Genomic DNA, 23,515 nt, shown 5'->3' on the forward strand with positions numbered 1-23,515 from the left:
GGAGGGTCATGTGATCTCTAACTGGCAATTGTTAATGGACAGCTAGAGATCACATGACCCTCCATCTCCAGCCATCTCCAGAATGTCCGGCTGATGAGGTAAAAGACAGGAAACTTCACTTCACATATTAAGAAAGTGATGCAAGACTATTAATAGATGTATATTGGTAAATTACCCTACCTCCACACTTACACATTACAAAAAAAAAGATTTACATTGGCCAACCCCTTTAACTTTAATACAAAGAATATATATTTGTTCATGTTTTATGAATAGTGAAAGCCTGTATGTACATACCTGTCTGTAGGTGCACATAACTGGTTTTGACAGGTATGTTCAATATGTTACTTAATCAGTTTTATGCAAACAGAGAAATGAACGGATATGGAAACCAAAGTAATGTCAAGTTACTTGTATGTAGAAACAAGTGTTTGTAGACTGTAGGGCAGAGATTTAGCCAACAATACATAGGCAAGCTTAGGCTTTTCTTTCTTTGAACTATAGCAGTTTGTTAGATCAAGATATAAAGCTTGTCTTAGTGAATGTTTTACCAATATGTTTAGTAAGCATTACTCTTTCAACTTCTCTTTTGTAATTCCAGACAGGTATGTGGCCATTTTAATAGGCTGACATCTAATCAATCAGCACACCATTTTACAATCTAGAGACTGTCATATGAGTCTACAATAAACCATGGTGTAGAAAATACCATAGCAGCTTCATTTTATTAAAACTTGCTACCTATGTTATATTAAATAAGCAAGATAAGGTTATATCTCACATAAAATTATATACATACAGTGCAATAGGCTATTGGGAGTATAGCATATAATTTACGCCTTTTTCTTCCCCTCCTAAATAACAAACCTCTTTATAAGAGGCCTATATGTGCCCTGAAAGTTCCCTCACATTGATAATTGTTGGAAACCATATCCCACTTAATGACTCAGTCCAAAGGGTTTTTCACATTGGCTCTATTTTTCACATCTGTGGTTCAATGATTTCCATGGATGCCTCACAAAGCCATTGTTTTCAATGCGTATATTCACATTGGCTTGTATTATCACAGAAAAAATTCTGAAACATGTCCTATTTTTTCATGGATGCAGATCACGGAAGGCAATAGAATTCTATGGGTCCGCAAAAAAAAGGAAGAAACATCTGTTTTGTTCATTGATGAGGATGAAAAACCAGGTGTGATGTTTTCAAAGAAATGTTAAACTTCCATTTTTTTTGGGGGGGGGGGGGGGGCGGACACAGAGACAAAAGGTATGCATCACAGAGAGAAAACAAAAGAAAAACGGAGACACAACAGAGACAAAACGGTATGGATGTGTAACTGAAGCTGAACGTCAATGCCAATATGAAAGAGCTCTAAATGTTCTTTGTCTACTTTGGCTGTGTGAGATGGTGCTCTTGTTCTGTGTAACTTTTTTCCTTCCAGGGGATACTAAGGATTATAGGATTATTAAATTGAATTTCACAGTGCGGATGAAATATGATGTGATAATACTGTTCTATTGCCATAGGAACAGAGGAGTAGTGTACAAGCAAGAGCATATCCAGTGGTTTGCCTCCAATGACGGTAGACCATGCACTCTCTATGGGGCCCGCTGACCTGATGGGTAGGGCGGAAACACTAAACATACAAACCTTTATGGCAGGTCCATACTGTGTAAAGAATCAGTGGTTTAGAGAGTTGTTCAGCAGAGAGACATCTACCTGCACCTTTTCTATTACACAGACGGCCTAATTACATCATCATACCAACTGTGTTTCTCTATAAAAGCCACTTAGAAGCACAAAGTGTTTTTATTGGGTAAGGGGTTTGATATGGAGTGACTTTATATTTAATTGCGCCACAAGACATGGTGGGTTCTCCCGGAGAAGTGCAGATTCATGAAGAACGTGTGACACATTTTATGAATCTGTCACACACTGCACCCTCTACAGTGGTCTCAAATCTTTTTGTATTCGGGTCCCAGCCCCCATTGCTGATTGCACTAGTTTTGATAAATGCGGACTAGTGTGTCCAAAACTACAGGAGAGACAGACTAAGGAGCTATAGCCAATGAGAATAGAGGAATGGGGCATGAAATATATAGATGAGGGAACACAGTGCTTTGTAGTGTTTAGGAGTTTGAGCATATTGCATAATATATACTAGGAGTGGTCAAAGTTAGATATAAGACATAATTTTTCAAAAGATTGTGAAGTGGGAGCTGTGACCGATCTCCTAGAGCCTTTTACTACATGAATGACCCGGACACAGAAGAATTTCTGTGAGAGACTAGGGGCTCTCAAAAAGTAGTCAGTGTGTTCCAGCTATGATGCCAAGTCTCTGACAATGGACTTGGTGAGAAAACTGGGACACCCTGAACATGGATCTAGCAGGAGAAATGGCAGGTCTCAGTCATGAGATCCTGTTTAACCTCCTGGTGTCCTCTCCGGTAAAGGCAGGGGCCTTATACTGGTGGTAGTAGAATTTCTGTGAAGAGCTGGAGGATCCCAAAGAGTAGCTGCCCTTCTGGAGGTCCTCTTGCTCCAAGCGGAAGGGTGCCACTTGGTGGAAGCTGTGGCCATCTTACTGTAGCCTTGACCTGGCTTCTCTTTGATAGCCTCACAGTCCTAGCATAAATTCTGCTGCAACCAGAATGAAGTTCCAGGCCATGCCAGAAAGGGCTTCAAGAGGGCAGTCGGAGCCTCCAAGACTCAGACTTCATTACCATGAAGCTGCCGGAAATTTGGATCCACGACTATTCAACTTTATCATGAAATTCATAGTGAATTCCGCTTTGTCATATGTGATTCTCTACTCATAGTATAATACGGTGGGGAGATCCTGTGACCACTAGATGTATAAGAAAATTAGACATGTGTATGTTAGTTGTGTGAGAAGGGGTAATCGGGTGGTATTGGTTGTATAAATAATAAGATGACCTGGTGGTGTCTGCTGTGTGATCAGGAGGGGGATATGGGGATGCTGGTTTTGTGAGAAGAAGAGGAAATGGGAGTGCTAATTGTGTGAGGAAGGGAATCTGGTGTGATAGCTGTATGAACAATAGCAGGAAAAGAGAGAGTTGGCTGTGTGATAAAGAGAGGGGCATAAGGATGTTGGGTTTGTGGGAAGCAGAAAAGGGGGTACTGGCTAAAAAGGATGGGGCATGGGTTTATTGGCTATATAAAGAGGAGGGAGACCTGGGATGAAGGGGGGGGGGGTGGATGTGAGGATTCTGCATGTGTGAGGAGGATGGAGTATGGGAGTACAGTTGTTGGAGGAAGAAGATCTCCCAATCAATAATCTCCTTCCATCCCTAGAGAAAAACCCCCTCATCCTACCATTGATATCTCTCATACTGTATATGCAATATTCCCCACCAGGGCCTAGCTTTTTTCGTGGCTTGGGGGCAGATGGAGCCCTAGGTACCTGAGTGGCTGGTGGAGTGTGGCCTAGCACTCTTCTGCAGTTGCAGTGTTGGGTACCAGGGAACAGAGGCCATATCCACAACCTTGTAGGTCTCTGGAAGGTAGAGGTGGGAGAGGCTGAAGATGTAGGTTTCTCACTGAGGCAACCCTGATGCATGTGTAGGGATCCTTGGTGGTGGTTAATGAGATGCCTGTGGTGGTAATGCCTTATACAGGGATCACTCAGAGGAAGAGTTTGTAAAGCATTTAACCTACGGTAACAGCCACAACAGCAGAAACATCTGCAGAAGGTGGATGTCTGCTTGGGGCTTGGTTCCCCACTCACACCAAGTGTGTCAGGGCAGTGTGCCACAGACACATTTGCTCTCAGTCCATCCTGGGCAGTAAGAGAGCGAGCTTCCCAGCCACAAGGGGTTTTATAACCTTCTTTTGTTTGATTAGGCTTTTGCATTGATTAGGCTGTAGAGAAAACCCTATTGAATAGAGAAGGATGTTGATATCAGTCACTAGGTTAACTCTGCATTGGCAGGAGTGTTGTATATAATTTGCGGCTCAGGCATTTCGCTCATTTCGGTCCATTGAATCCAAGACCATGGGCATATCCCATAGCAGAAAATGGAGACTCCCAGAGCAGAAAGCTGATGATATTGGAGACTACCAAACAGACAAATAAACGTGGAGACACTCAGATCAGACAAATAATATTGGAGCAGAGCAGGCAAATAAAAGTGGATATACTCAGATCAGACAAATAATACTGGAGCAGGGCAGGCAAATAATACTGGAGACACCCAGAGCAGACAAATAGTGCTGAAGACTCCATAGCTAATAATGGATAAAATAGAACAAAAAACAAAAAAATCATCTCTTGTCGCTCCCATCCTCATCACTCTGAACATGAATCTATACTCCAGGTGCTGCCCTGCTCTGCCTCCTGATGCTGGTTTTATGCTCTGGCATCAGGAACGGCACCATTTCTTTGCTGCTCCAGGCATGACTATGCTCTGCTTTCTGGATCATATTTGTCACATTAGGTAATGTGTGGAAAATATTGAGGATGAGGAACTCCTCATAGCAACTCCTCCTGCAGAGCAATAAGTAGATATAGTGTACTTTATACAAAAAAATTGTTATCAGTTACATAAATAATTACAAAAACCGTCTTGAGACGGCATAGAAGAGCCCATATCCGGACAATAGAGAGTGGCAACTAAAACTTAGCTTTTATTGTTATATAAAATAAATTATAGAGTAACCACTTAGTGCTCAATTCAAGAGATATATATTAAAAACCTAGATGCCCCAGGTAGGGTGGGCTTCAGGTGTTGTAACTTGGGACTGTGTCAATATGTCAAAATTGGCTGGAAAAACTGCCCCCAGTAGGAGGAGGGGGGAAGGGTTAACACCCTAACCAATGCGAGTGATGGAGTAATAGGTATGGTGTTTCAATAACTGGTAAAAAAGTATTTGCTAGTGCTAGGAAAATACAAACCTGAACGCAATGAGTTATTATCATTTAAACCCATGCATTGATTTCTGTGGTATGGGATCAGTCCGATCCCAACCTTGTACAGAAACCTGTTACTACTCCCTCAAACGTAACCCTAAATTTAACCAGCCAAATAGATGAAAGTCTCACCCCAAACTGGGTACACTGCAATTTAAAATGAAGATAGAGATTAGCCCCCCGACATGTTTCGCCAGTGACCTGGCTTCATCAGGGGTCGGGCTAATACTGATCGGCGGTGCTGTCACGCCGGGTATATAACAGTCATAGTTCCTCCCCTCGGGGAGTATTTTGCCCAATGGATGGAGTTGCTGGTGACCATCTCCTACTGCCCCGGTTAAATTGATATGTTGCGGGGGCGGAGAGGCGTTGAGCAGCTGGTGATGACACTCACCAATCGCAGTGAGCGCCGTGATCGCCCTCGAGTTGGTATCAACTAGTCACATGCAGGCTCGGCGGCAAAGGTGACTGCGCATGCCCAGGCACTCTGTCTCCGAATGCAGCCCTACAAGCAAGTCAATGTACGCACATCTGTTGGATTGGGTAAGTATGCTACAACGATCATTACTGCACATTGCTCATGCACTTGTACTGTATGTTTTGGTTACCTACTGCTATTTGTATCTCAAATTGTAAATGCAACTAAATAGTCGTAATGTAATTATGGAGGTAACCATAAGCATCAAGGGCGATGGGAAAAATACTTTTAATCTCGGTGAGTGTATTTCTAATAGACGATAGTGGAACCTGGATAATGCATACAGTGAGTGATGCATATGTAACCATGTTCCTTTGACATTACCAGCCGCCTACGCCATTCAATTGGTCAGCAACTAAAAGGATGTGCTACATCCAAGATATCCTTTCTATATTAGATAAGATCAAGATGTTCCTAGCCAAATAAAAAGGTACTATGATAAGGGGAGGGGTACAGAATTCTGATTTCTTGATTCTTGATGAGCATGAGGGGTGGTAGTTGGCAATGATTTTATGAAAAAGTAAACAGTTCTTCTTTCTAGTATAAACAGCGAGGAAGAAAGTTAAAGTGCACGTATATGGCCCATTAAAGAAACGCTGCAAAGGTAAAACCTTCGTTTAGACCCAATGGGCTTAAAGATTCAAGTCGGTGGATCCACCTGGCTTCTAACTGTAGAAGCTTACGGTCAATATTTCCCTGTCGGGGTCCCATCTGGACCTGGTCAATGGCCCAGAAACATGTCTAGAGATCGGAGTATCCTTACTTGTCGTGATGGAACTAATGTGGCTGGAGATCCTCCTGCGGAGCTGTTGGACTGTTTTGCCCACATACAAACGCGGGCAAGTACATTGCGCCACGTATATTACAGCTGTACTTTTACAATTTAAATGGTGTTTAATCGTATAGGTGGTATTATCCACTGGATTAATGTATGTCTTGGTTTTTAACATAAGGGGGCAAAAAGAACAGGTCCCGCAGGGGTACGATCCATGTACAGTGTTCCTTGGTCTCTGGACTAATTCCGAAGTTTCTCTAAAGTGACTATGCACTAAGAGATTTCGCAAGTTCGGGCCTCTGCGATAGGTGATAGTAGGTCTTGCTGTCAGTTTTTATTCCAGGTCAGGGTCTGCAGTAAGTATTGGCCAATAGCGAGGCATGATATTCCTAATGGTCTCGGCGTATGCATCATATGTTCCGATGCACCTGACAGTCTGTTTGGTTGGATCTCGGTTTCTTTTGGTAAACAATGTATCTCTGTCAGTATTTTTGGCTCTTGCATATGCTTTGTAAAGGCATTTTTTAGGATAACCCCGACTCCTGAATCTACGGTAAAGGTTGTCACATTCCTTTTTAAAGGATATTTCGTCTGAGCAGTTTCTGCATGCCCTTAAGTACTGTCCTATCGGGATGCCTGACTTAAGTGGTTGCGGATGCCAACTTTGCCACTGCAGAAAATTATTGGTAGATGTCGGTTTACGATATATATCAGTTTTGAGACGTCTCAAAGAGTCTATGCTGATTGTCAGGTCTAGAAAGCAGATCTCACTCTCATTGATTTCTGATGTAAATTTCATCCCGATCTGATTACAGTTAAACTGGTTGACGAATTCCTAAAAAAACCCTGCCTGACAATTGGTCCAACCTTTGTAAAAATTGATTATCAGTTACATATAACGTCTACTACCAGTCCTTAAGTCAATTGTTATCAATCATTTTGTAAACAGACATGAGCTCTGCCACTGTCACCTACGGGAAAATCATGAAAGATAACCTCAGTACATTCTTTGTTCATTATGTAAACATAGCCATGTGACAAGCAATGTGCTATAGCAACTACTGTTAGTAAAGAATATATTGCCTAAACCTGGCATGGGATGGGTAAAAAGTTGGCAAATACAGTATTATTGCAAAATGCCTATGTACTCTTTCAAAACGCATACTAGTCAATATATATTTTATAACACACATATATTATTGCATTTGCTAATTGAATGTCAGCCTATTGTGAGCATTCTTATAGCAAGTGGAAGATTTTGAATATTATGGTCATTCGTGTTTCATATACTTGTTGAAAGGGCTTGTAGTAATAAGTAAACATACAGGGGGCCTTTATTATTTTTGGTGCTAGGTATTTATTGGCTCCAGATTTTAGCAGTGTTTTGCACTGCTTATATTGCGGCACACTGATGCAATGTGAGAACACATGAATGAATGACAAGCTACATTTATGAATGGATTTAGAAGTTGGTAGACTTGCTGTTCGTTGGTGTCAGAACTGACTGACAAAAAAACAGGTGACTGATAATTTGCAAGAGATTATATTTTTGTTATGTCACACTAACACAGACCAGGCAAAGTACTGCATATACTGGAGTATAAGCTGACCTGAATATTAACTGAGGCATCTAATTTTATCACAAAACACTGGAAAAACATATTGACTCGATTATAAGCCTAGGGTGCGAAATGCATTGGTCACGGCTTCCCCTCACTAATGAAATTCCCAGCAACCTTCCCTCACTAATGAAAGACCCAGCAGCCTCCCCAATAATGAAAAGCCCAGCAGCTTCCCCTCGCTAATGAAAGTCCCAGCACCTCCCTCACTAATGAAATGCCCAGCAGCCTCCCCCACAAATGTAATGCCCAGAAGCCTTACCTCACTAATGAAATGCTCAGCAGCCTCTCCCAGTAATAAAATGCCCGGCAGCCTTACCTCACTAATGAAATGCCCAGCAGCCTCCCCAGTAATAAAATGCCCAGCAGCCCTACCTCACTAATGAAATTCTCAGCAGCCTCTCCCAGTAAATGCCCAGCAACCTTACCTCACTAATGAAATGCCCAATAGCCTCCCCCAGTAATAAAATGCCCAGCAGCCTCCCCCAGTAATAAATTGCCCAGCAGCCTAGTCTAAAACTAGATGACAGTTATCAGATATCTGTACACACCGAGGAGTGAATTCATTAAGTTTTAAATGCAAGTCTTAATATTCCCCATGCTAAAGCTCTGGTGTCCACATTTATTAAGTGGCTCTGGCGCGTGTAGATACAGATGCAAACTCCGACAGTTTTGACCTAGTAAGCTTCTGGTGGCGTTCATGCTCCCCTTCAGCTCCTTGCTCTACTCTGTATCCTGAAGGGCAGGCATCAGAACGTAGAGTAGAGTGGCACCCTCGAGCGATGAGTACATCTGACCAGTACTCACCACTCTCGTGTCCTCTCCTGCTTTGGGTGACACTCTGCTCTGGATTCCAGGGCATACAAGCAGCATCAAGAGATCAGCAGAAAAAGGACCAATGAGTACTTACATTCAGATGTGTACACACCGCTACTGATATACATACTCATGACTGACACATGCACTATATACACACTATATATATATATATATATATATATATATATATATATATATGTACACACATATAGATATATATGTATATATACATATATATTTATATACACACATAACTGACTCGTGCTCTACATACTGCATACACACACATACATAACACTGACACTTGCTCTATATACACACGACTGACACATGCTCTACATACACACACACCAGTTTTCTGGCAAAGAGTATCCCCCTGTATATATGTACACATACACTCACACATACACACATAACTGAGAGCACACATGCTCTCTATATATAGATATGTATACATACATACACATTACTGACACATATTTTGCATACACACAAATTACTGACATATGCTCTACATACACACACTATATATAGGTATATATTCACACACATTACTGACACATGATCTATATAATTCTGTTAATTGAAAAAATTATAGCTCTTGGAATGTGTAGGAAAAACAAACGTACAAAAATTTACATTGGTCTCTTCTTTAATGAGTAATTTCAAAACAAACTGAAACAAACTGAATTTTGATATGTGTTGCATTACAGTGAATGGGAATCCCACTTACAGAAGATGACAATAATTATTTGTTTTTATGACAAAGTTTTTTAAAGCAACACAAAGAGAAGAAATACAAAATAAATTGAGAGAGGAATAAAAAGATGAGAACTTATGTCAATTGTATATGAACTTATGACAAATCACTGCACTTTAGATTACAAAGAAATAAAGCCCCAACCGGTAATGAATACTTAAGTAGGTGATCATTCACTTAAGCATCTTACTTATACAGACAGAGACTGTAAATGCTGGTTACACTTTACAAGCTTCCTTTTAGTTTAGGGCAAATTGTTTGTTCCCATGCAGAACTGCAAGGCGTGTGGCTCTATGAGGGTTAAAAGGGAGTGTTTGTAGCAAGCTTTTTGTCACCAAGGAGAAATGTGTAAGCTATTGGTAAGGAAACAAAACACTTAGAAGATCCTTCAGAATAGCCATTTCCCCCCACTGTCTGTTAGGGGAATACTGACTGTATATGACACTACAGAACATCCTCATGCTCAGCAGAAGATGACTTGCAAGCTTCATAGACTGGATACTGACAGGTGGTCTGTCCAAAGAATCATCAGGTTTGTATCCCATAAGAAAATAATTGAAGTAAGCATTGGAAAAAGTCAGAAATAACATAATTGCTCAAAGAAAATATTACCAACTACTTTATTTAAGTTAGTAATAAATCTGTAAATAATAAGTGTTAAAAGTTTCTCAACTTTGCATTTTTAGTTTTAAGTACTTTATTGTTTGGTACAATAGTGAAGGAGAGTTTGCAGCATACACTAAAATATAATATAAATGAAACTATCTTACAGATATTACTTTCTCTCTATACAGTCTGCAATTACATAGGTAAATATATCAGTGCATAAACCCATCCTAGTGGAAGACCATGTTAATAATCTATAAAACTTGTTTGAATGCAGCCTTGCTTTCCAATGCACTATGGTATAACTAGAATAAACCAAGATATATTTGTCCATATCGGAGACACACACATTAGAAACCAAGCATTAAATATAAGGAAAACAGATGCTAATATATGCATCCAGATATATTTATCACACTAATTCTGCATTGTGACAGTGCTTACTTTGGAACCATTGAGTATCCTATTACATAAAATGTTATATCTTATATCAATTATGAATGTATTGGTTTTCCACTTATGCATATTCAGTTGAAGTAGCCTAAACTATAATATACAGTGAACAGAAAAGTACAAAAAAAAATCAGGAAATACTATTCACAGAATCAGTCAGTATGTGAGATAAAGCACATATTTTTCTTTTTACTTTAACAATGAGAGCCCATAATTAGCTGACCCTGCCAATTAGAAGGACTGGAAAACAATCCAATGCAGATTTTTGTCTAACACTTGTCTAACATTCATATTTGACCTTAGTTGGGGGTAGAAGGATTGGGTATGCTACACTTTTTTGTAGGATAACTAAAAGTGGTGGTTAGTTATCCTTTATTGTTATATAGCCTTTTCTTGACCTACTTCACAGGTTGAGTACAACTTCACATAAGAATTGTTTTTGTGTTTCAGATATTTCAAAATGGCTCTGCAATAGCTTCTGAACCGCCATCCACTACTTGATAAAATGCTTAAATAATCTTTGGAATTATTGTGTATGTGACCTACAGTAGCATCTTTTGGATGGATACCTTCAGAATGTCAGCCCATCAAGGGGGCAGTGTGCGCAGCATCCGGCCCTACAAGTCCAGTGAACAGTACCTGTATGCAATGAAAGAAGACTTGGCAGAGTGGCTTAAGGATATGTACAATTTGGATATAACAGTAGAGAATTTTATTGAAGTCTTGGAGACTGGAACTTTACTTTGTTATCATGCCAACAATGTGACTGAGACAGCACACAGATTTTCTGCAGAATATCCTGACTTGATCAAAAAGTTATGGCTACCAAAATCAGGAGTAACCTTCAATGCCTCAGCCCAACCTGGAACATTTTTGGCAAGGGATAATGTTTCCAACTTCATTCAGTGGTGCAGGAAGGAGATGGTTATAACAGGTACCGTTAAATCTGATATCATCATGAAGATACATGGCAGAGCTAAACTAAAACTAGATAATCTTATATCCTGTTGGGCCTAGTCTAGCTTTGCAATCCTGTATTAGTTTTACAACTGAAAGCTCCAAAATATGTGCACTGTAGTTTAGGCCACACCCACTTTTTTGTTTCAATTATTTTGGGGGATTTTTTAAAATTTTATAAATATGAATTAGCAAGATAAACTTGCAAGGTATATTTAGTCACAAAATTAATAGAAAGAACAGCAAGTCAATGTCACATCACACCACACTGTGACTGTAATAGGAGCATATACTACATCTAGTAGTACAAATCAGACAATCTGGTATTGCTACAAAGCAATAACTTGTTAATATATGATTGAGCCAAATAATTTACTGTAGTTAACTTAGATAAAACAAAACAAGGAGGTAGAAAAGTCAGGGGTATACAATAAAACATAAGGTTAGTCAGCTTGGTCAGATACATAGGTCTAAGGGGGGGTTAGAGATGGCCGTACAGAAGAATGATCATTTGTTAAATCCTTAAGAATGCTGAATAATGTGTCCAAGCTTCCCATATGTTAGAAAAGTTTGTCATACTGCAATCGCCCCACCCAATTACTGTTGCATAGCTATATGTGATATTATTCTTCTGCTGTAATATTTCTATGCCTGCTTGGATTGTATATGCTAAATTTTAACCATTTCCAAATAGCTTTTAACCCAGAACTTGAAGAGACTATCAGTACCCACACCCCCCTCAAGAGGCCATGCCTTTTTGCTATTGGGTTTAAACGCCTCTAAAAATGTAAACATTTAAAAAGGTTGTGTAAAGCATAATATACTGTTTTTTTAGTGTAAATGATGTCAGAATTCTGGTGTAAGTATCTTAGTTTAGTACCCCTATTATATACAAATAATTTACATGGATTTTGTACTATACCCTTACAAATGATAAAGTATGGTGATAACAAGTTCACATAAAGACAAATATGAAGACTTACAGTAGGCATTAAAGTAACTATACACTTTATAAAGTGACCATGGGGCCCCCATAAAAAATCAATTACACCCACCAGACTTTGGATAAAATTTAATGTTTTGACATTGAGTGCAAAAAAAGAACAAAAAATACATGGATGCCTTGTAACTGTTAACATTTCTTTCACATGTGTGCTGAGCAGCGTTACATTGGTTTGCTTTGGGCTTATGCTCCATAACCCCTTAAAAATAGACTCTGTAAACCTTTAAATTGGGTTGTTGTCAGTCAGACTCCTAGGAACTTAATTATGTTAGAGTCAGTCCGACTAGACTGGTGCAATAACCCTTATGTTAAACAACCAGCCTCTCTTTAATATGTAATAATATGTAAGCATTGAGGGAATTTATTTCAAGTGATTGAAACTGTAAAAGCCTTAAATATTTTTCTGTTTCCTTTGTTTTTTGTCCCTACTGATGTATCAAGAAAAACATATAGGCCCTTAAGTCAGTGTTCAGCAATAGTACAGTGCATACAGTGGGATATGCTGCTGCCATCCGTTACAAAAGAGGAAATAAAACGAGATATGAATTTCTCCAAAACAACATTTAGTAATATTTATCAGATACTTCTGTTTACAAAATTTCTTTAACTTTATGATTTTTTTCAAACAGGGGAGGAGGTATGGCAGAAAGGGATACAGTTGTTGAAAATTAATACTAATAATTCCTTTATTTATATAGCGAACACAGATCATGCAGCACTGCACAGAGGTTGCCAAATTGATCCCTATCCCCAATGGGGATCACAATCTAATCAACCTACCAGTATATTTTGGAGTGTGGGAGGAAACCGGAGGACCCGGAGGAAACCCACGTAAACACGGAGAGAACATACAAACTCTTTGCTGATGTTGACCCTGGGACTTGAACCCAGGTACCCAGCGCTGCAAACAGCCTTGCTAACCACGAAGCGGCACCGTGTCACCCTACTAAGCCAGTGTGCTGCAGTAAGGCTTAAAGAGGGTTCCAGCTTTAGAGAGAAAAACAAAAAAAATCCTTAATGCTTACCTTCTCAGTCACTGCTGTGTAAAACAGGGGCACAGCAATGACAGGCAGCAGCGCGGGACAACAGTCACCCCCAGACGGATATATAGCTTGTTTTAAAGGCTGGACAATCCCTTTAACATGAAACATTGGGAAAATGTTACCATACACAGCATCTCTCTGTGCCAGCAGATGATGAAGCCCCTCCCTGGTGAGGTGGTTGCGCTATTCTGCTATTGCTGGCAACCTTTCAGCCGTGAATGGTTGTGCCAATAACAACTGAGTTGATATATGTGCCTACTGATATCACTGTACTGGGATTATTAATGTATTGGTAAATGAGAGTACTATACACAGCAACAATGTTTTTTTTAGAAAATGCAGCACAGTTAAGGAACAGTGAATAGATAATACACATTGATAGAATGGCTATGCAGGCTTTCCAAGGTATAAGGCTCACTATACTTATGCCTCTGGCAATCTGCCTCTTCTCCTTTACAGGTAATGTACATTGTAAGGCCATGTTGAGACTAGCCTAAATAGCAACACACATTGTCAGTGTGACAGCATATCTATCAATCTGTTTATGAAAGAAAATCTGTCAAATTTGCCACATTTATTCTGTGTGTTAAATTTTTGGTTGTTACAGTTTTTAGACAATACAATAAATACAACAAAAGGGTTGTCCAACTTTGCACCTCCTAATAGTTGGCTTAGGTTACAACATTTTAGACAGAGTACCTGTGAGTAGATTTGTAAGATGGTACATGGAATAATTTCATATCAGATTTCAAATTAAAAACATATTTTCCTAGAATTGAGTGGAAACAGTAATACAGTGAAGCCTCACATTCTTCTTAGGTGATCTTACCTGACTACACTGACTACAATTTATATCCATTTCTATAGCATTTCTACCCATTGTAAGGGAAATTAAACTTAGTTAATCAATAGACTTGTGTTTTTGCAATAGGTTTTGTTTTGTAATGTAGAATTGTGTAGCTGGCACTGTCATGCACAATCGTACTACTACAGCTGCCTCTACATATAGAATAGTATCAGATAAAGTGAAGTCTGATACATTTAGAGAATCTCTTATATCATTAAAATGTGTTTTATTTAAAGGAAATCTACATGAAGCATGTATAAACCAGGGGCACTTACTTAAAGACCCAAGCACTGTGACTGTGGTAATATTCTGTTACAATGGAAGAACATGTCTCCTCCTGCCCTCTCCCCCATTCCTTTGGCTATGTCATCTAGAAGCAGTAGGAAGTTCAGGGGAAGAGGAGACCTGCTCTGCTCATTGTAACAACCAGTGAAAAGACTCAGACTCATTAGCATAATTGTAAAAGTTGATTTTAGAAGGATGAAAGCCATGGATAACAAATGTAAGAAGATCACCGCAATCTCAGTGCCTGGATCTATGAGTAAGTGTCACTGGTTTATCATGATGGATTTTGATGGTAGATTTTCGTTTAACACTGGAAAAGAATATTATAGTCCAAATGCTACAAAAAAATATATGACATCACATCAAAATAACAAAATAAAAACAGTCATTAGTTTATACAGAGCTGATAAAGGGTATGTATGTATATATATATATATATATATATATATATATATATATATATATATACATATATACATATATATCACAGAGTGTGGCAGCACTCAAGATACGGCTGAGAACAACTCAGGTGCACATTTCAGGACCTAGACCAGGGTCCATCCACATACAAAAACATGAAAAAAGGGCAGCACTCCGAGATTCAAAATGTGGCAAAAAACGTACTTGTTTATTCATACATGTGTAAAGGCTACATTTCGGCTCCTTACACCTGGAGCCTTGAGAAAGGCCCCCTCCTGCTGTGCCGGATACATCATGAGGCTTAGAGCTCATGATGTATTCGCTGGTCGTTCTGGCTGTCGGACAAAACTACGCCAGGTCCGACATGTCGTAGTTTTCAGTAAAAATCAACGGTGAAGGTTTTCAGATTTTTAAAAATTGTGCAGGCACGGGGAAGAAATGACTCATGTTTTATCACTCCATCAGCAGCTGCACCTGCAAGTGGCTAATCACTGTAATCATTGCAATTTTTTTGCAGTGTGCAATTGCAAAAAAAAAAAAAAAATTATGTTTATTCCAGAGTCTGTTGCGCTTCTGATTCCCACAAAGTTTTGCAGTACTCACAGATTGTGGCTTGTGTCCTCTGTAGTAAATAGGTATGCCGGATGATATATGCCTCACTCAGAGTCCCAAGTGTCGTATGCCGGATCCAGAAGATTTTATTTCATTATTTTAATTTAATATGGGTGCCTTTATATCACCAAAACCTAGAATGTATACAATGTTCAATATAGATATTATGGGGGAACGTAAATCTTTAGTCAAGACATTTGTGCTCTGTTTGTGTATTTTGGACTAGTTTAATTTATCTAAGAGGGTAATAGATCAGGCATGTGTGGCAAGTGATTTTTTTTTACTTTTGTTTGCATCTTTTTTTTTAAAAAAATATTTAAAGTCCCACAAAATTTGTGAATTCTCCTGCAACCCCCTCCAGAACTTTTGCCTATGCCTGCTTGGGACCGGAATTTATTTGCGGCAAAATTGTGATTTTTTTTTTTTTAAAACGTCTTTATCTTGCTTTTAAAGATAAATCAGGAGCAACACTGGAAAATTCTTGCATGTCTTACTTTACTAATTGAGTGGTGAAAGCACAAATTTTGTTGTAAATATGCAAATAAATACATAAACATAAGAGGAAAAAAAGAGACACCTAAGATAAATTACCCCCTATAAGTGTCACAAGCAAACCTAAGCCTCCATGAACCCACAGCTCTACACAGAAGCCATTATTGGGAGATTAAAAGGTGTCAGATATAGTGGCTAACCCAGATGAAATCGTTTTTGCTGTGAGCATTACTTTGATAAGAGCTGCTGGAATAAGGGAGTTTGCTGGACACTACATATAACGTGTATAAGGAGGTTCTATGAGTATAATTCTGTGTCGCATACATGTGTAATCTCAAGTGTAATTTGCGGGACAGGGGTGGTACTGAGAGTTTAGGTATATGGGGGCCCCGACCCAAAGTGGGGGCCCAGTAGAGTCTTGTTACACCACTGAGTACCAGTGTTATTTATATTTGAATCATACCATACTGTGTTATAGTACCAGTGGTCATACTGTTTGCATCACATATACATTCCAGCTTTATAGTAACAGGATTATTAAGTGTCGGCACCACCAGTTTTAGCAAAGCCACAGGGAAATGGCTACAGGCCAGAAACATATTTGTCTGGGCAAAAGAACACACACCACTGGGGTGCTATGGACTGTGATAAGGAGTAAAGAGATAAGTGGTTGTTGCCACTGAACCTCTAGCCCAGCAAGGTGGAGTGCAGCAATGACCAAAACCTAATGGCAGCTTTTGCCTTAAATATGTGCAGAACTGGTAGTGCAAAGGTCACTGGCCAACTACACAGACCTGCTGGAGTCGGTGAATATGGTGCGTGGAATTTTCAGCATTTACACCCTGCTGCTGCTCACCCATCTGGACTTCAGAGGAACTTTGGCATTCCCACCCACCGCCTCATATGTGATGTAGCGAGTAGGTGGAATTCCAGCATATGCTGGAAAGGCTGTGTGAGCAGCACCAGCCGCTTGTTGTTTTCCAGCTCCAGAACACCAAGGTTAATCCAAGCAGCGACCAATAGCACTTTACCACTAACAACTGGGCCTCCATGAGGGACATTCAGTGTTGCCCTGCTTCCATTTTGCCACCAATATGCTTCAAAAAGCGCTTCAAGCCATGTGGCACATGAGAAAGAAGAAGAGGAACAAATCCCAGGCCAGTCCACACTAGGCTTGCAGGGTGGGTTGCTGGAGCTGTTGTCAGGTACTGCACAGACCAGCCAGAGTTTTCCTCCAAGCATGGTGGCATCCAAAGCACCTCACGGACGTCACTGCAGTGTAGCTGGGTAGTTGCAGAGGAGGAGACACCTCCCACCGAGGGCAGCTTGTCCTTGCCTCTGGGCAGCCTAGCTCACATGACCCTCTATAAGCTTCAGTGCCTGCACAACAACACCCAAGCTGCCCAGATACTCAACAGTGCCAGATATGGGTGGCTGAATCAACGCTGCAGGGATAGTGTAGCATCCTTCATTCCACCACTAGAGATTGAGAGAAAAATTACAGTACAAGTACAAGCGTGCTTTGGTGGACGCACTACTGGTGGAATTCCCATCTGACATTGAGAACACCAGCACCAAAGCAGGAACACCAGCACCACCTCAGGAGGGACAGTGAGCATAGTCACCATGTGAATCACCATGTTTATTTCTCCTCATCCTTCCCCACCTTTGGATATGGCAGACTGTTACACACATGGTAGAAGATTATCTGCCCACAGGTCTCCTGGTACTGAAGGATGGGTCTTTGAATTTCTGGGTGGGAAAATTGGACACATGGCCATGCTTGCTCTCTATGCCTTTGTGCTAACCAAACGCATGTTCAGCACCACCGGGAGTGTCACAACTGACAAGAGGATCTGCCAGTCCACAGCCAATGTGGACATCCTAACTTTCATTAAAATGTAGAAGGTATGAATCCCATGAGACTTGGTTATGCCAGCACCTGAATGTGCATCTGAATAGGAGTCCAATCAAGTCAAATTCCGCATTCACTAAAAATTCTGCATTTGCTGGATTCAAAATTTAAACTAATAAAAATTCTGCATTCGCTAGATTCAAAACTTAAAACTATTAAAAATTCAGCATAAGTTGGATTCAAAATTTTAACTTTTAAAAATTCTGCATTTGTTGGATTCAAAATTGAAACGGTCAAGTACAGCAGTAGCTGGACTTTAACTACAGTGAGAGGAAGGGTTCATGGTTTTTGCATTGTTTCTTTAATCCGCTATGACCTGAATTTTTCACACCCAAAAATGGCAGAAAATGGGGGTTTGTTAGACAAAAATGGGTAATGGAAAGTACTTAACATAACATTAAAATTTAAATAAAACAAAGAAATTATTATTAAAAATGTATAAAAAATAAAATGTTGTTAATCTCAATAAGGCTAAAGGCACTCTGGGTGTTCAGACCCAATATCCTGGACCGTGATCTCCTGCAGAGATTCCTCCTGCCCAAGAAGAGGGGGAGGCCAAAGGGGGGATACTGTCACGGGTGTTCCCGCGACCCATGTCTCGGGTCGCCGGCTCACCCGTGCTCCTCAGTGTGCCCCAGCACCCAGCATTTCGTATTCACCTGTACTTATTCTTGCCTCTGGCGCATGCTTCCCCATCTCCTAGGGCGCACGTGTTGGCTTCAGAAGTTTTAAAGGGCCAGCACACCGTTTATTGGTGCTGGCCACTTCCTAGAATCATTATATTCCAGCCTCTCCCTGCACACCCAGCCGGATCTTCGTGTTTAGTGCCACTGAAAAAGCTTGTTCCCTGATGCCCTGCATTTTTAGTGTAATTTCCAGCTGTGACCACAGTTCTGTATTTGACTTTAATCCTGTTCCACTTGCTCAAACCTGTCACTTTGTCTCTGACTCTGATTCCGTGCTGCCCGTCCTGACCTCCTGCCTGTCCCCAACTACAATCCTGCTCAATGTCTGTAAACCTTGCCTTGGCTGCCACCGCGGACAAAGTTGCACCTGTGGAACGTCCTGGTGGTAACACGTTACAACAAGTCCAACCTGCTTTGCGGCTTGCTCTGGAGAAAAATGGGTGCCACTTAGATTATGGTCCCAGGTGTCGGCTTAAGTCATTGTCTGCCATGGTCCAGTGGGTTCATTACCCTGGACCTGAAAGGTATCATCATAATCATAGTGATTTATAGAATGAAGATAATGTATTATTTTTATGGTACAGTGAACGGCCCCAAAAAATAGGAAGCCATAGTTGACAATTTTTTTCCCTCTATACATTCAAGAGTTAATAAATACCCATAAATAGCTAAAGACCCAATAAAAAAAAAAATTAAAAAAAAAAGATTATTAGCCTTTAAAATGTAACAATGCAAATCTTCTCTGAATGACACAGCTTCCCTCCCATGCCATGGTATGTGCTCATACAGCAGTTTACCACCACATATGGTGTATTGTTATAATCGGAAGACATTGAGAATCAAACTTTGTGGAGCGTCTTAGTATTTTATATACTGAAAATGTATAATGTTTTTAAAAAATACATTTATTTAGCCAAAAAAATTTACATTTCAAAATTGCACCTGATTTTGTTTTAACTCATGTAACAATCAAAGTTAAAAAACTTCAGAAAAGTTGTTTTAAATAGTTTCTATAGGGGGAGGCGGGGCTTGCTGATGGCTGAGTGAGGACGCACTTCAGCAGAGCTCCGGCGCCCATACCACTAATACACCCTACTGTAGGCAGCAAATACAGACCGGTGAGCAGACATGGGTCCTCGGAAGCCAGGGAACCGCCGTCTGAACCTCAGAGATGCGGTCCGCGGCTCGATCGTCCAGTTTCTGGACTCCACACAGGATCCCGGACCGGCCGCGCATACAGCCAAGATGGCGCCGGACCACGAGGCGCCGGTCACCCCGCGCTGTGAGAGGGAGCCGGGACCAGCGCCCGTGCCTATGCTGAGCACCGCAGGCACACCAGATCAAACCACTCAACAACACCCTCGACCCAAACACGCGAAAATTGAGGAATACTTATCCAACCATGGGCCCAAACCTATATCACAAGACCATTCTGAGTTATTAGAACAGGATTTCAACGAGCATGAAATTAGAAGGGTCATAAAAGACTTGAAATCCGGTAAGAGCCCTGGGCCAGATGGCTTCACGGCTCGGTTCTTCAAGCTATTTGGAGAAGACATCACGCCTATACTCCTGCAGGTGTTTAATGCAGCAGCTAATGGTACCCCCTTCCTGGCTCAATCCTTGCAAGCAATTATCACAGTCTTACCCAAACCGGGGAAATCCTTAACCACATGTGGGGACTTTAGACCCATATCATTACTAAATGTGGATGTAAAATTGTTTGCAAAAATGATAGCCTATCGCCTCCAATCTCATATCCCAAACCTTATACATTTAGATCAAGTGGGCTTTGTTCCAGGAAGGGAGGCAAAAGACAATACGGTAAAAACAATCTCCCTGATAGCGAGAGCGCGAGCAATTGGTAACAAATTATGCCTTCTCACAGTAGACGTGGAGAAGGCTTTTGATAGGGTGCGATGGGATTTCCTGATGGGAGTTCTTAGGAAGCTCGGTCTAGGCCCCAGGACCATGCAGGCCATTTTGGCATTATATCGTGATCCCACAGCCCTAGTCCGAGTTAATGGCACGCTATCAGATCCACTTCGCATCACAAATGGTACGAGACAGGGTTGCCCCTTATCCCCCTTTCTTTATCTTTTAGCAATGGAACCCCTGGCTAACGCTCTGAGGTCTAACTCTGACATTCGTGGTCTTCTAGTGGGCGGGAAACATTGCAAACTTTCACTATTCGCAGATGATCTATTATTATACATCACCTCCCCGAACACGTCCTTACCCGCAATAACGAAGGAATTCAGTGTCTATGGAGCGGTAAGCAATTTTAAAATCAACACACATAAGTCAGAACTTCTAAATATCTCCCTCCCCGCAGTTGAACAGGCATGGTTACATCTAACTTCCCCTTCAAATGGGCGACTGAATCTATACACTATTTGGGTACACACATCTCCTCGGACATGTCCTCGCTTTTTGACCTCAACTATAAGCCTATGCTCCATACCATTGGAAAGGACCTAGAAAAATGGGCACAACTCCCCTTATCGTGGTTTGGCAGGATCAACGTCCTAAAAATGGAGATACTGCCCCGAATCTTATATCTCTTCCAAACTATACCCATTCCCCTTCCCAGGTCATACTTTGATAAGCTCCGACGCATAACTCAAAATTTTGTATGGCGACATAAACTTGATGGGGGAACAGGGCTCCCAGACTTCCACAGCTACTATAAGGCAACAATTGCCACCTATATCCTAGACATCTTCCACAAGCGTTCCTCAAAACTCTGGGTAGAGATGGAAATAGAGCAGAGTCCCACACAAGCTCTGGGAGCATTCTGGTGGTCTTCACTGCCGCCTAATACAGACTTTTCTCCTCTTCTTACACTCATCCTGACCTCATGGCAGAAATTTGCACGCACCTCAGGACTAATCAAAATCCCAGGTCCGCTCACTCCACTAATTGGTAATCCAGCTATTGCTGGACTCTATTCATTGACACAGGCTGGCCTCTCATGTTTCCCTAGAATGAGAGACATTGTCACAGACACAGGAATTAAGACCCAGAAGGAGGTGACGACCTTACTTGGCGTCCCACCCAACAGATGGCTTCTATATTTCCAGATTCGTGACTATGTCTCTTCACTGGGAAAGGTGGAACAATTATTGACCAACACCTCATTTGAAGACATTTGTCTTTCAACCTCTGCACCTCCACACGCGATCTCCTTGGTCTATTCCATGCTGACACGGCTGGATCTGGCGGACACCCGCCCGGTTTGTGCAGGAGCTTGGGAGAGAGAACTTAACAAATCCTTCACTCCTGCACAATGGCAAAAAGCGTTAATATTGACGCATAAGTCGTCCATTTCCTGTCGTATGCAGGAACTGAATTACAAAATTTTAACCCAATGGTACAGGACTCCAGTAAGGTTACACAAAATGTTCCCCTCTGTCCCGGACACATGTTGGCGATGTGGAGCGGGAAGGGGCTCCATGCTTCATATTTGGTGGGAGTGTGGCCCCATCCAGGATCTCTGGCGGGCTGTCTTTGACCTCTACAACAGTATATACAAGAGAAGTATCACTCCAACTCCTGAGGTGGCGCTTCTGTCCATGTACTCTGGAACTATCGCAAAATATAAAAAAAGAGCTTTGCGCCACTTTTTTATGGCCGCACGTCAAATAATTCCTAGGCTTTGGAGATCGACTGAAGCACCGACCAGGTTGCAATGGATAGAGGCGCTAGATGTAATCAAACAAATGGAGGAATTGAAGGCGAGTGATGAAGGTAGATATGACCAATTCAATGCCATATGGTCTGCTTGGATTGACTACCGGGACACCCCGGCTTTGCGTGATTGGTTAACCTCAGGTAACAAGATACACGTCCCTTAAACTTAGGTGTATGTCGGAAAGTGCGGTACGCCCCTCCCCTCCAAATCCCTAAACCCTCGTATGTGCAGTCTTGTATTATGTTTGGCTCCCACTCCCAAGTTCTTCTCCCCAATTACTCTTGACAGGCCACATGGTCGTCTTAGCATTTGTTGATGTTCTGATGTTTCTAAAAAGTTAGCTTTTTTCACCAAATATGACGTATACCATCATAAAAGTACATATGCACCAATGATACAAATGTATACACATTTCTACTTGTTACAAACCAAATAACATGTTGCTACACTCTGTATTTTTATGTAACAGTCAATAAAGTTTGATGTTGAACCATAAATAGTTTCTATAGGGTGTAGTTTCTATAATGGGGTAATTTTGGGGATTTTACTATAATTTAGGCCTCTCAAAGTGACTTGAAATCTGAGCAGGTTCCTCAAAAGTATAATTTTGCTATTTATGAAAATGTGAAAAATTACATCTACAGTTCCTAGCCTTATAACATCCTACAAAAATTAGAGGATGCTTAAAAAGCATGTTAACATAAAACAGACATTCGGTAAATGTTGGTTATCAATTTATTTTGCTTAGAAAATGTTGAAAATTTTTAACTTTTCCAAATTTTTGCCAAATATCGGGGGGGGGGGGGGGGGTTTGCTGGTCACTCTCAAAAGACAAATGCTCTATCGTTAATCGCTTCAACTCTGCAGTTAGAATTGCTCACCAGTTCAGTACCGAACAAGGTAAGTATCTGTTTTATCATACAGTATCTCAATGTTTTAGAGCATTTGGACTAAAAGCCCACTTTGCAGTGACAAAACCTCTCATTAGTAGAATGAATCAAAAGGATTGATTCACCTTTGCTGAGGAGCATGCTGTGTGGACAGAGGAAAAGCGGTCAACCCCACTAAATTACAAAATTTTTGTAATTTTTTGGGGTCTGATGGGAAACTTTGGGGGT

The 23,515-nt window shown here is 40.9% G+C and overlaps 1 protein-coding gene across 1 annotated transcript in view; it reads left to right on the top strand.

Moving 5' to 3' along the window:
* Positions 1-9,759: 9,759 nt before the first annotated feature.
* Positions 9,760-23,515, top strand: part of GAS2L2 (growth arrest specific 2 like 2) — a 47,400-nt gene continuing 33,644 nt past the window's right edge. The window contains exons 1-2 of the mRNA XM_072136383.1: positions 9,760-9,916; positions 10,894-11,377. Coding sequence (XP_071992484.1) covers positions 11,005-11,377 — 373 coding nt within the window. The 5' untranslated portion in view covers positions 9,760-9,916; positions 10,894-11,004. The remainder of the gene's footprint in view (positions 9,917-10,893; positions 11,378-23,515) is intronic.

The sequence above is a fragment of the Engystomops pustulosus genome, chromosome 2, assembly GCF_040894005.1.
Source record: "Engystomops pustulosus chromosome 2, aEngPut4.maternal, whole genome shotgun sequence".
NCBI lineage: Eukaryota > Metazoa > Chordata > Amphibia > Anura > Leptodactylidae > Engystomops > Engystomops pustulosus.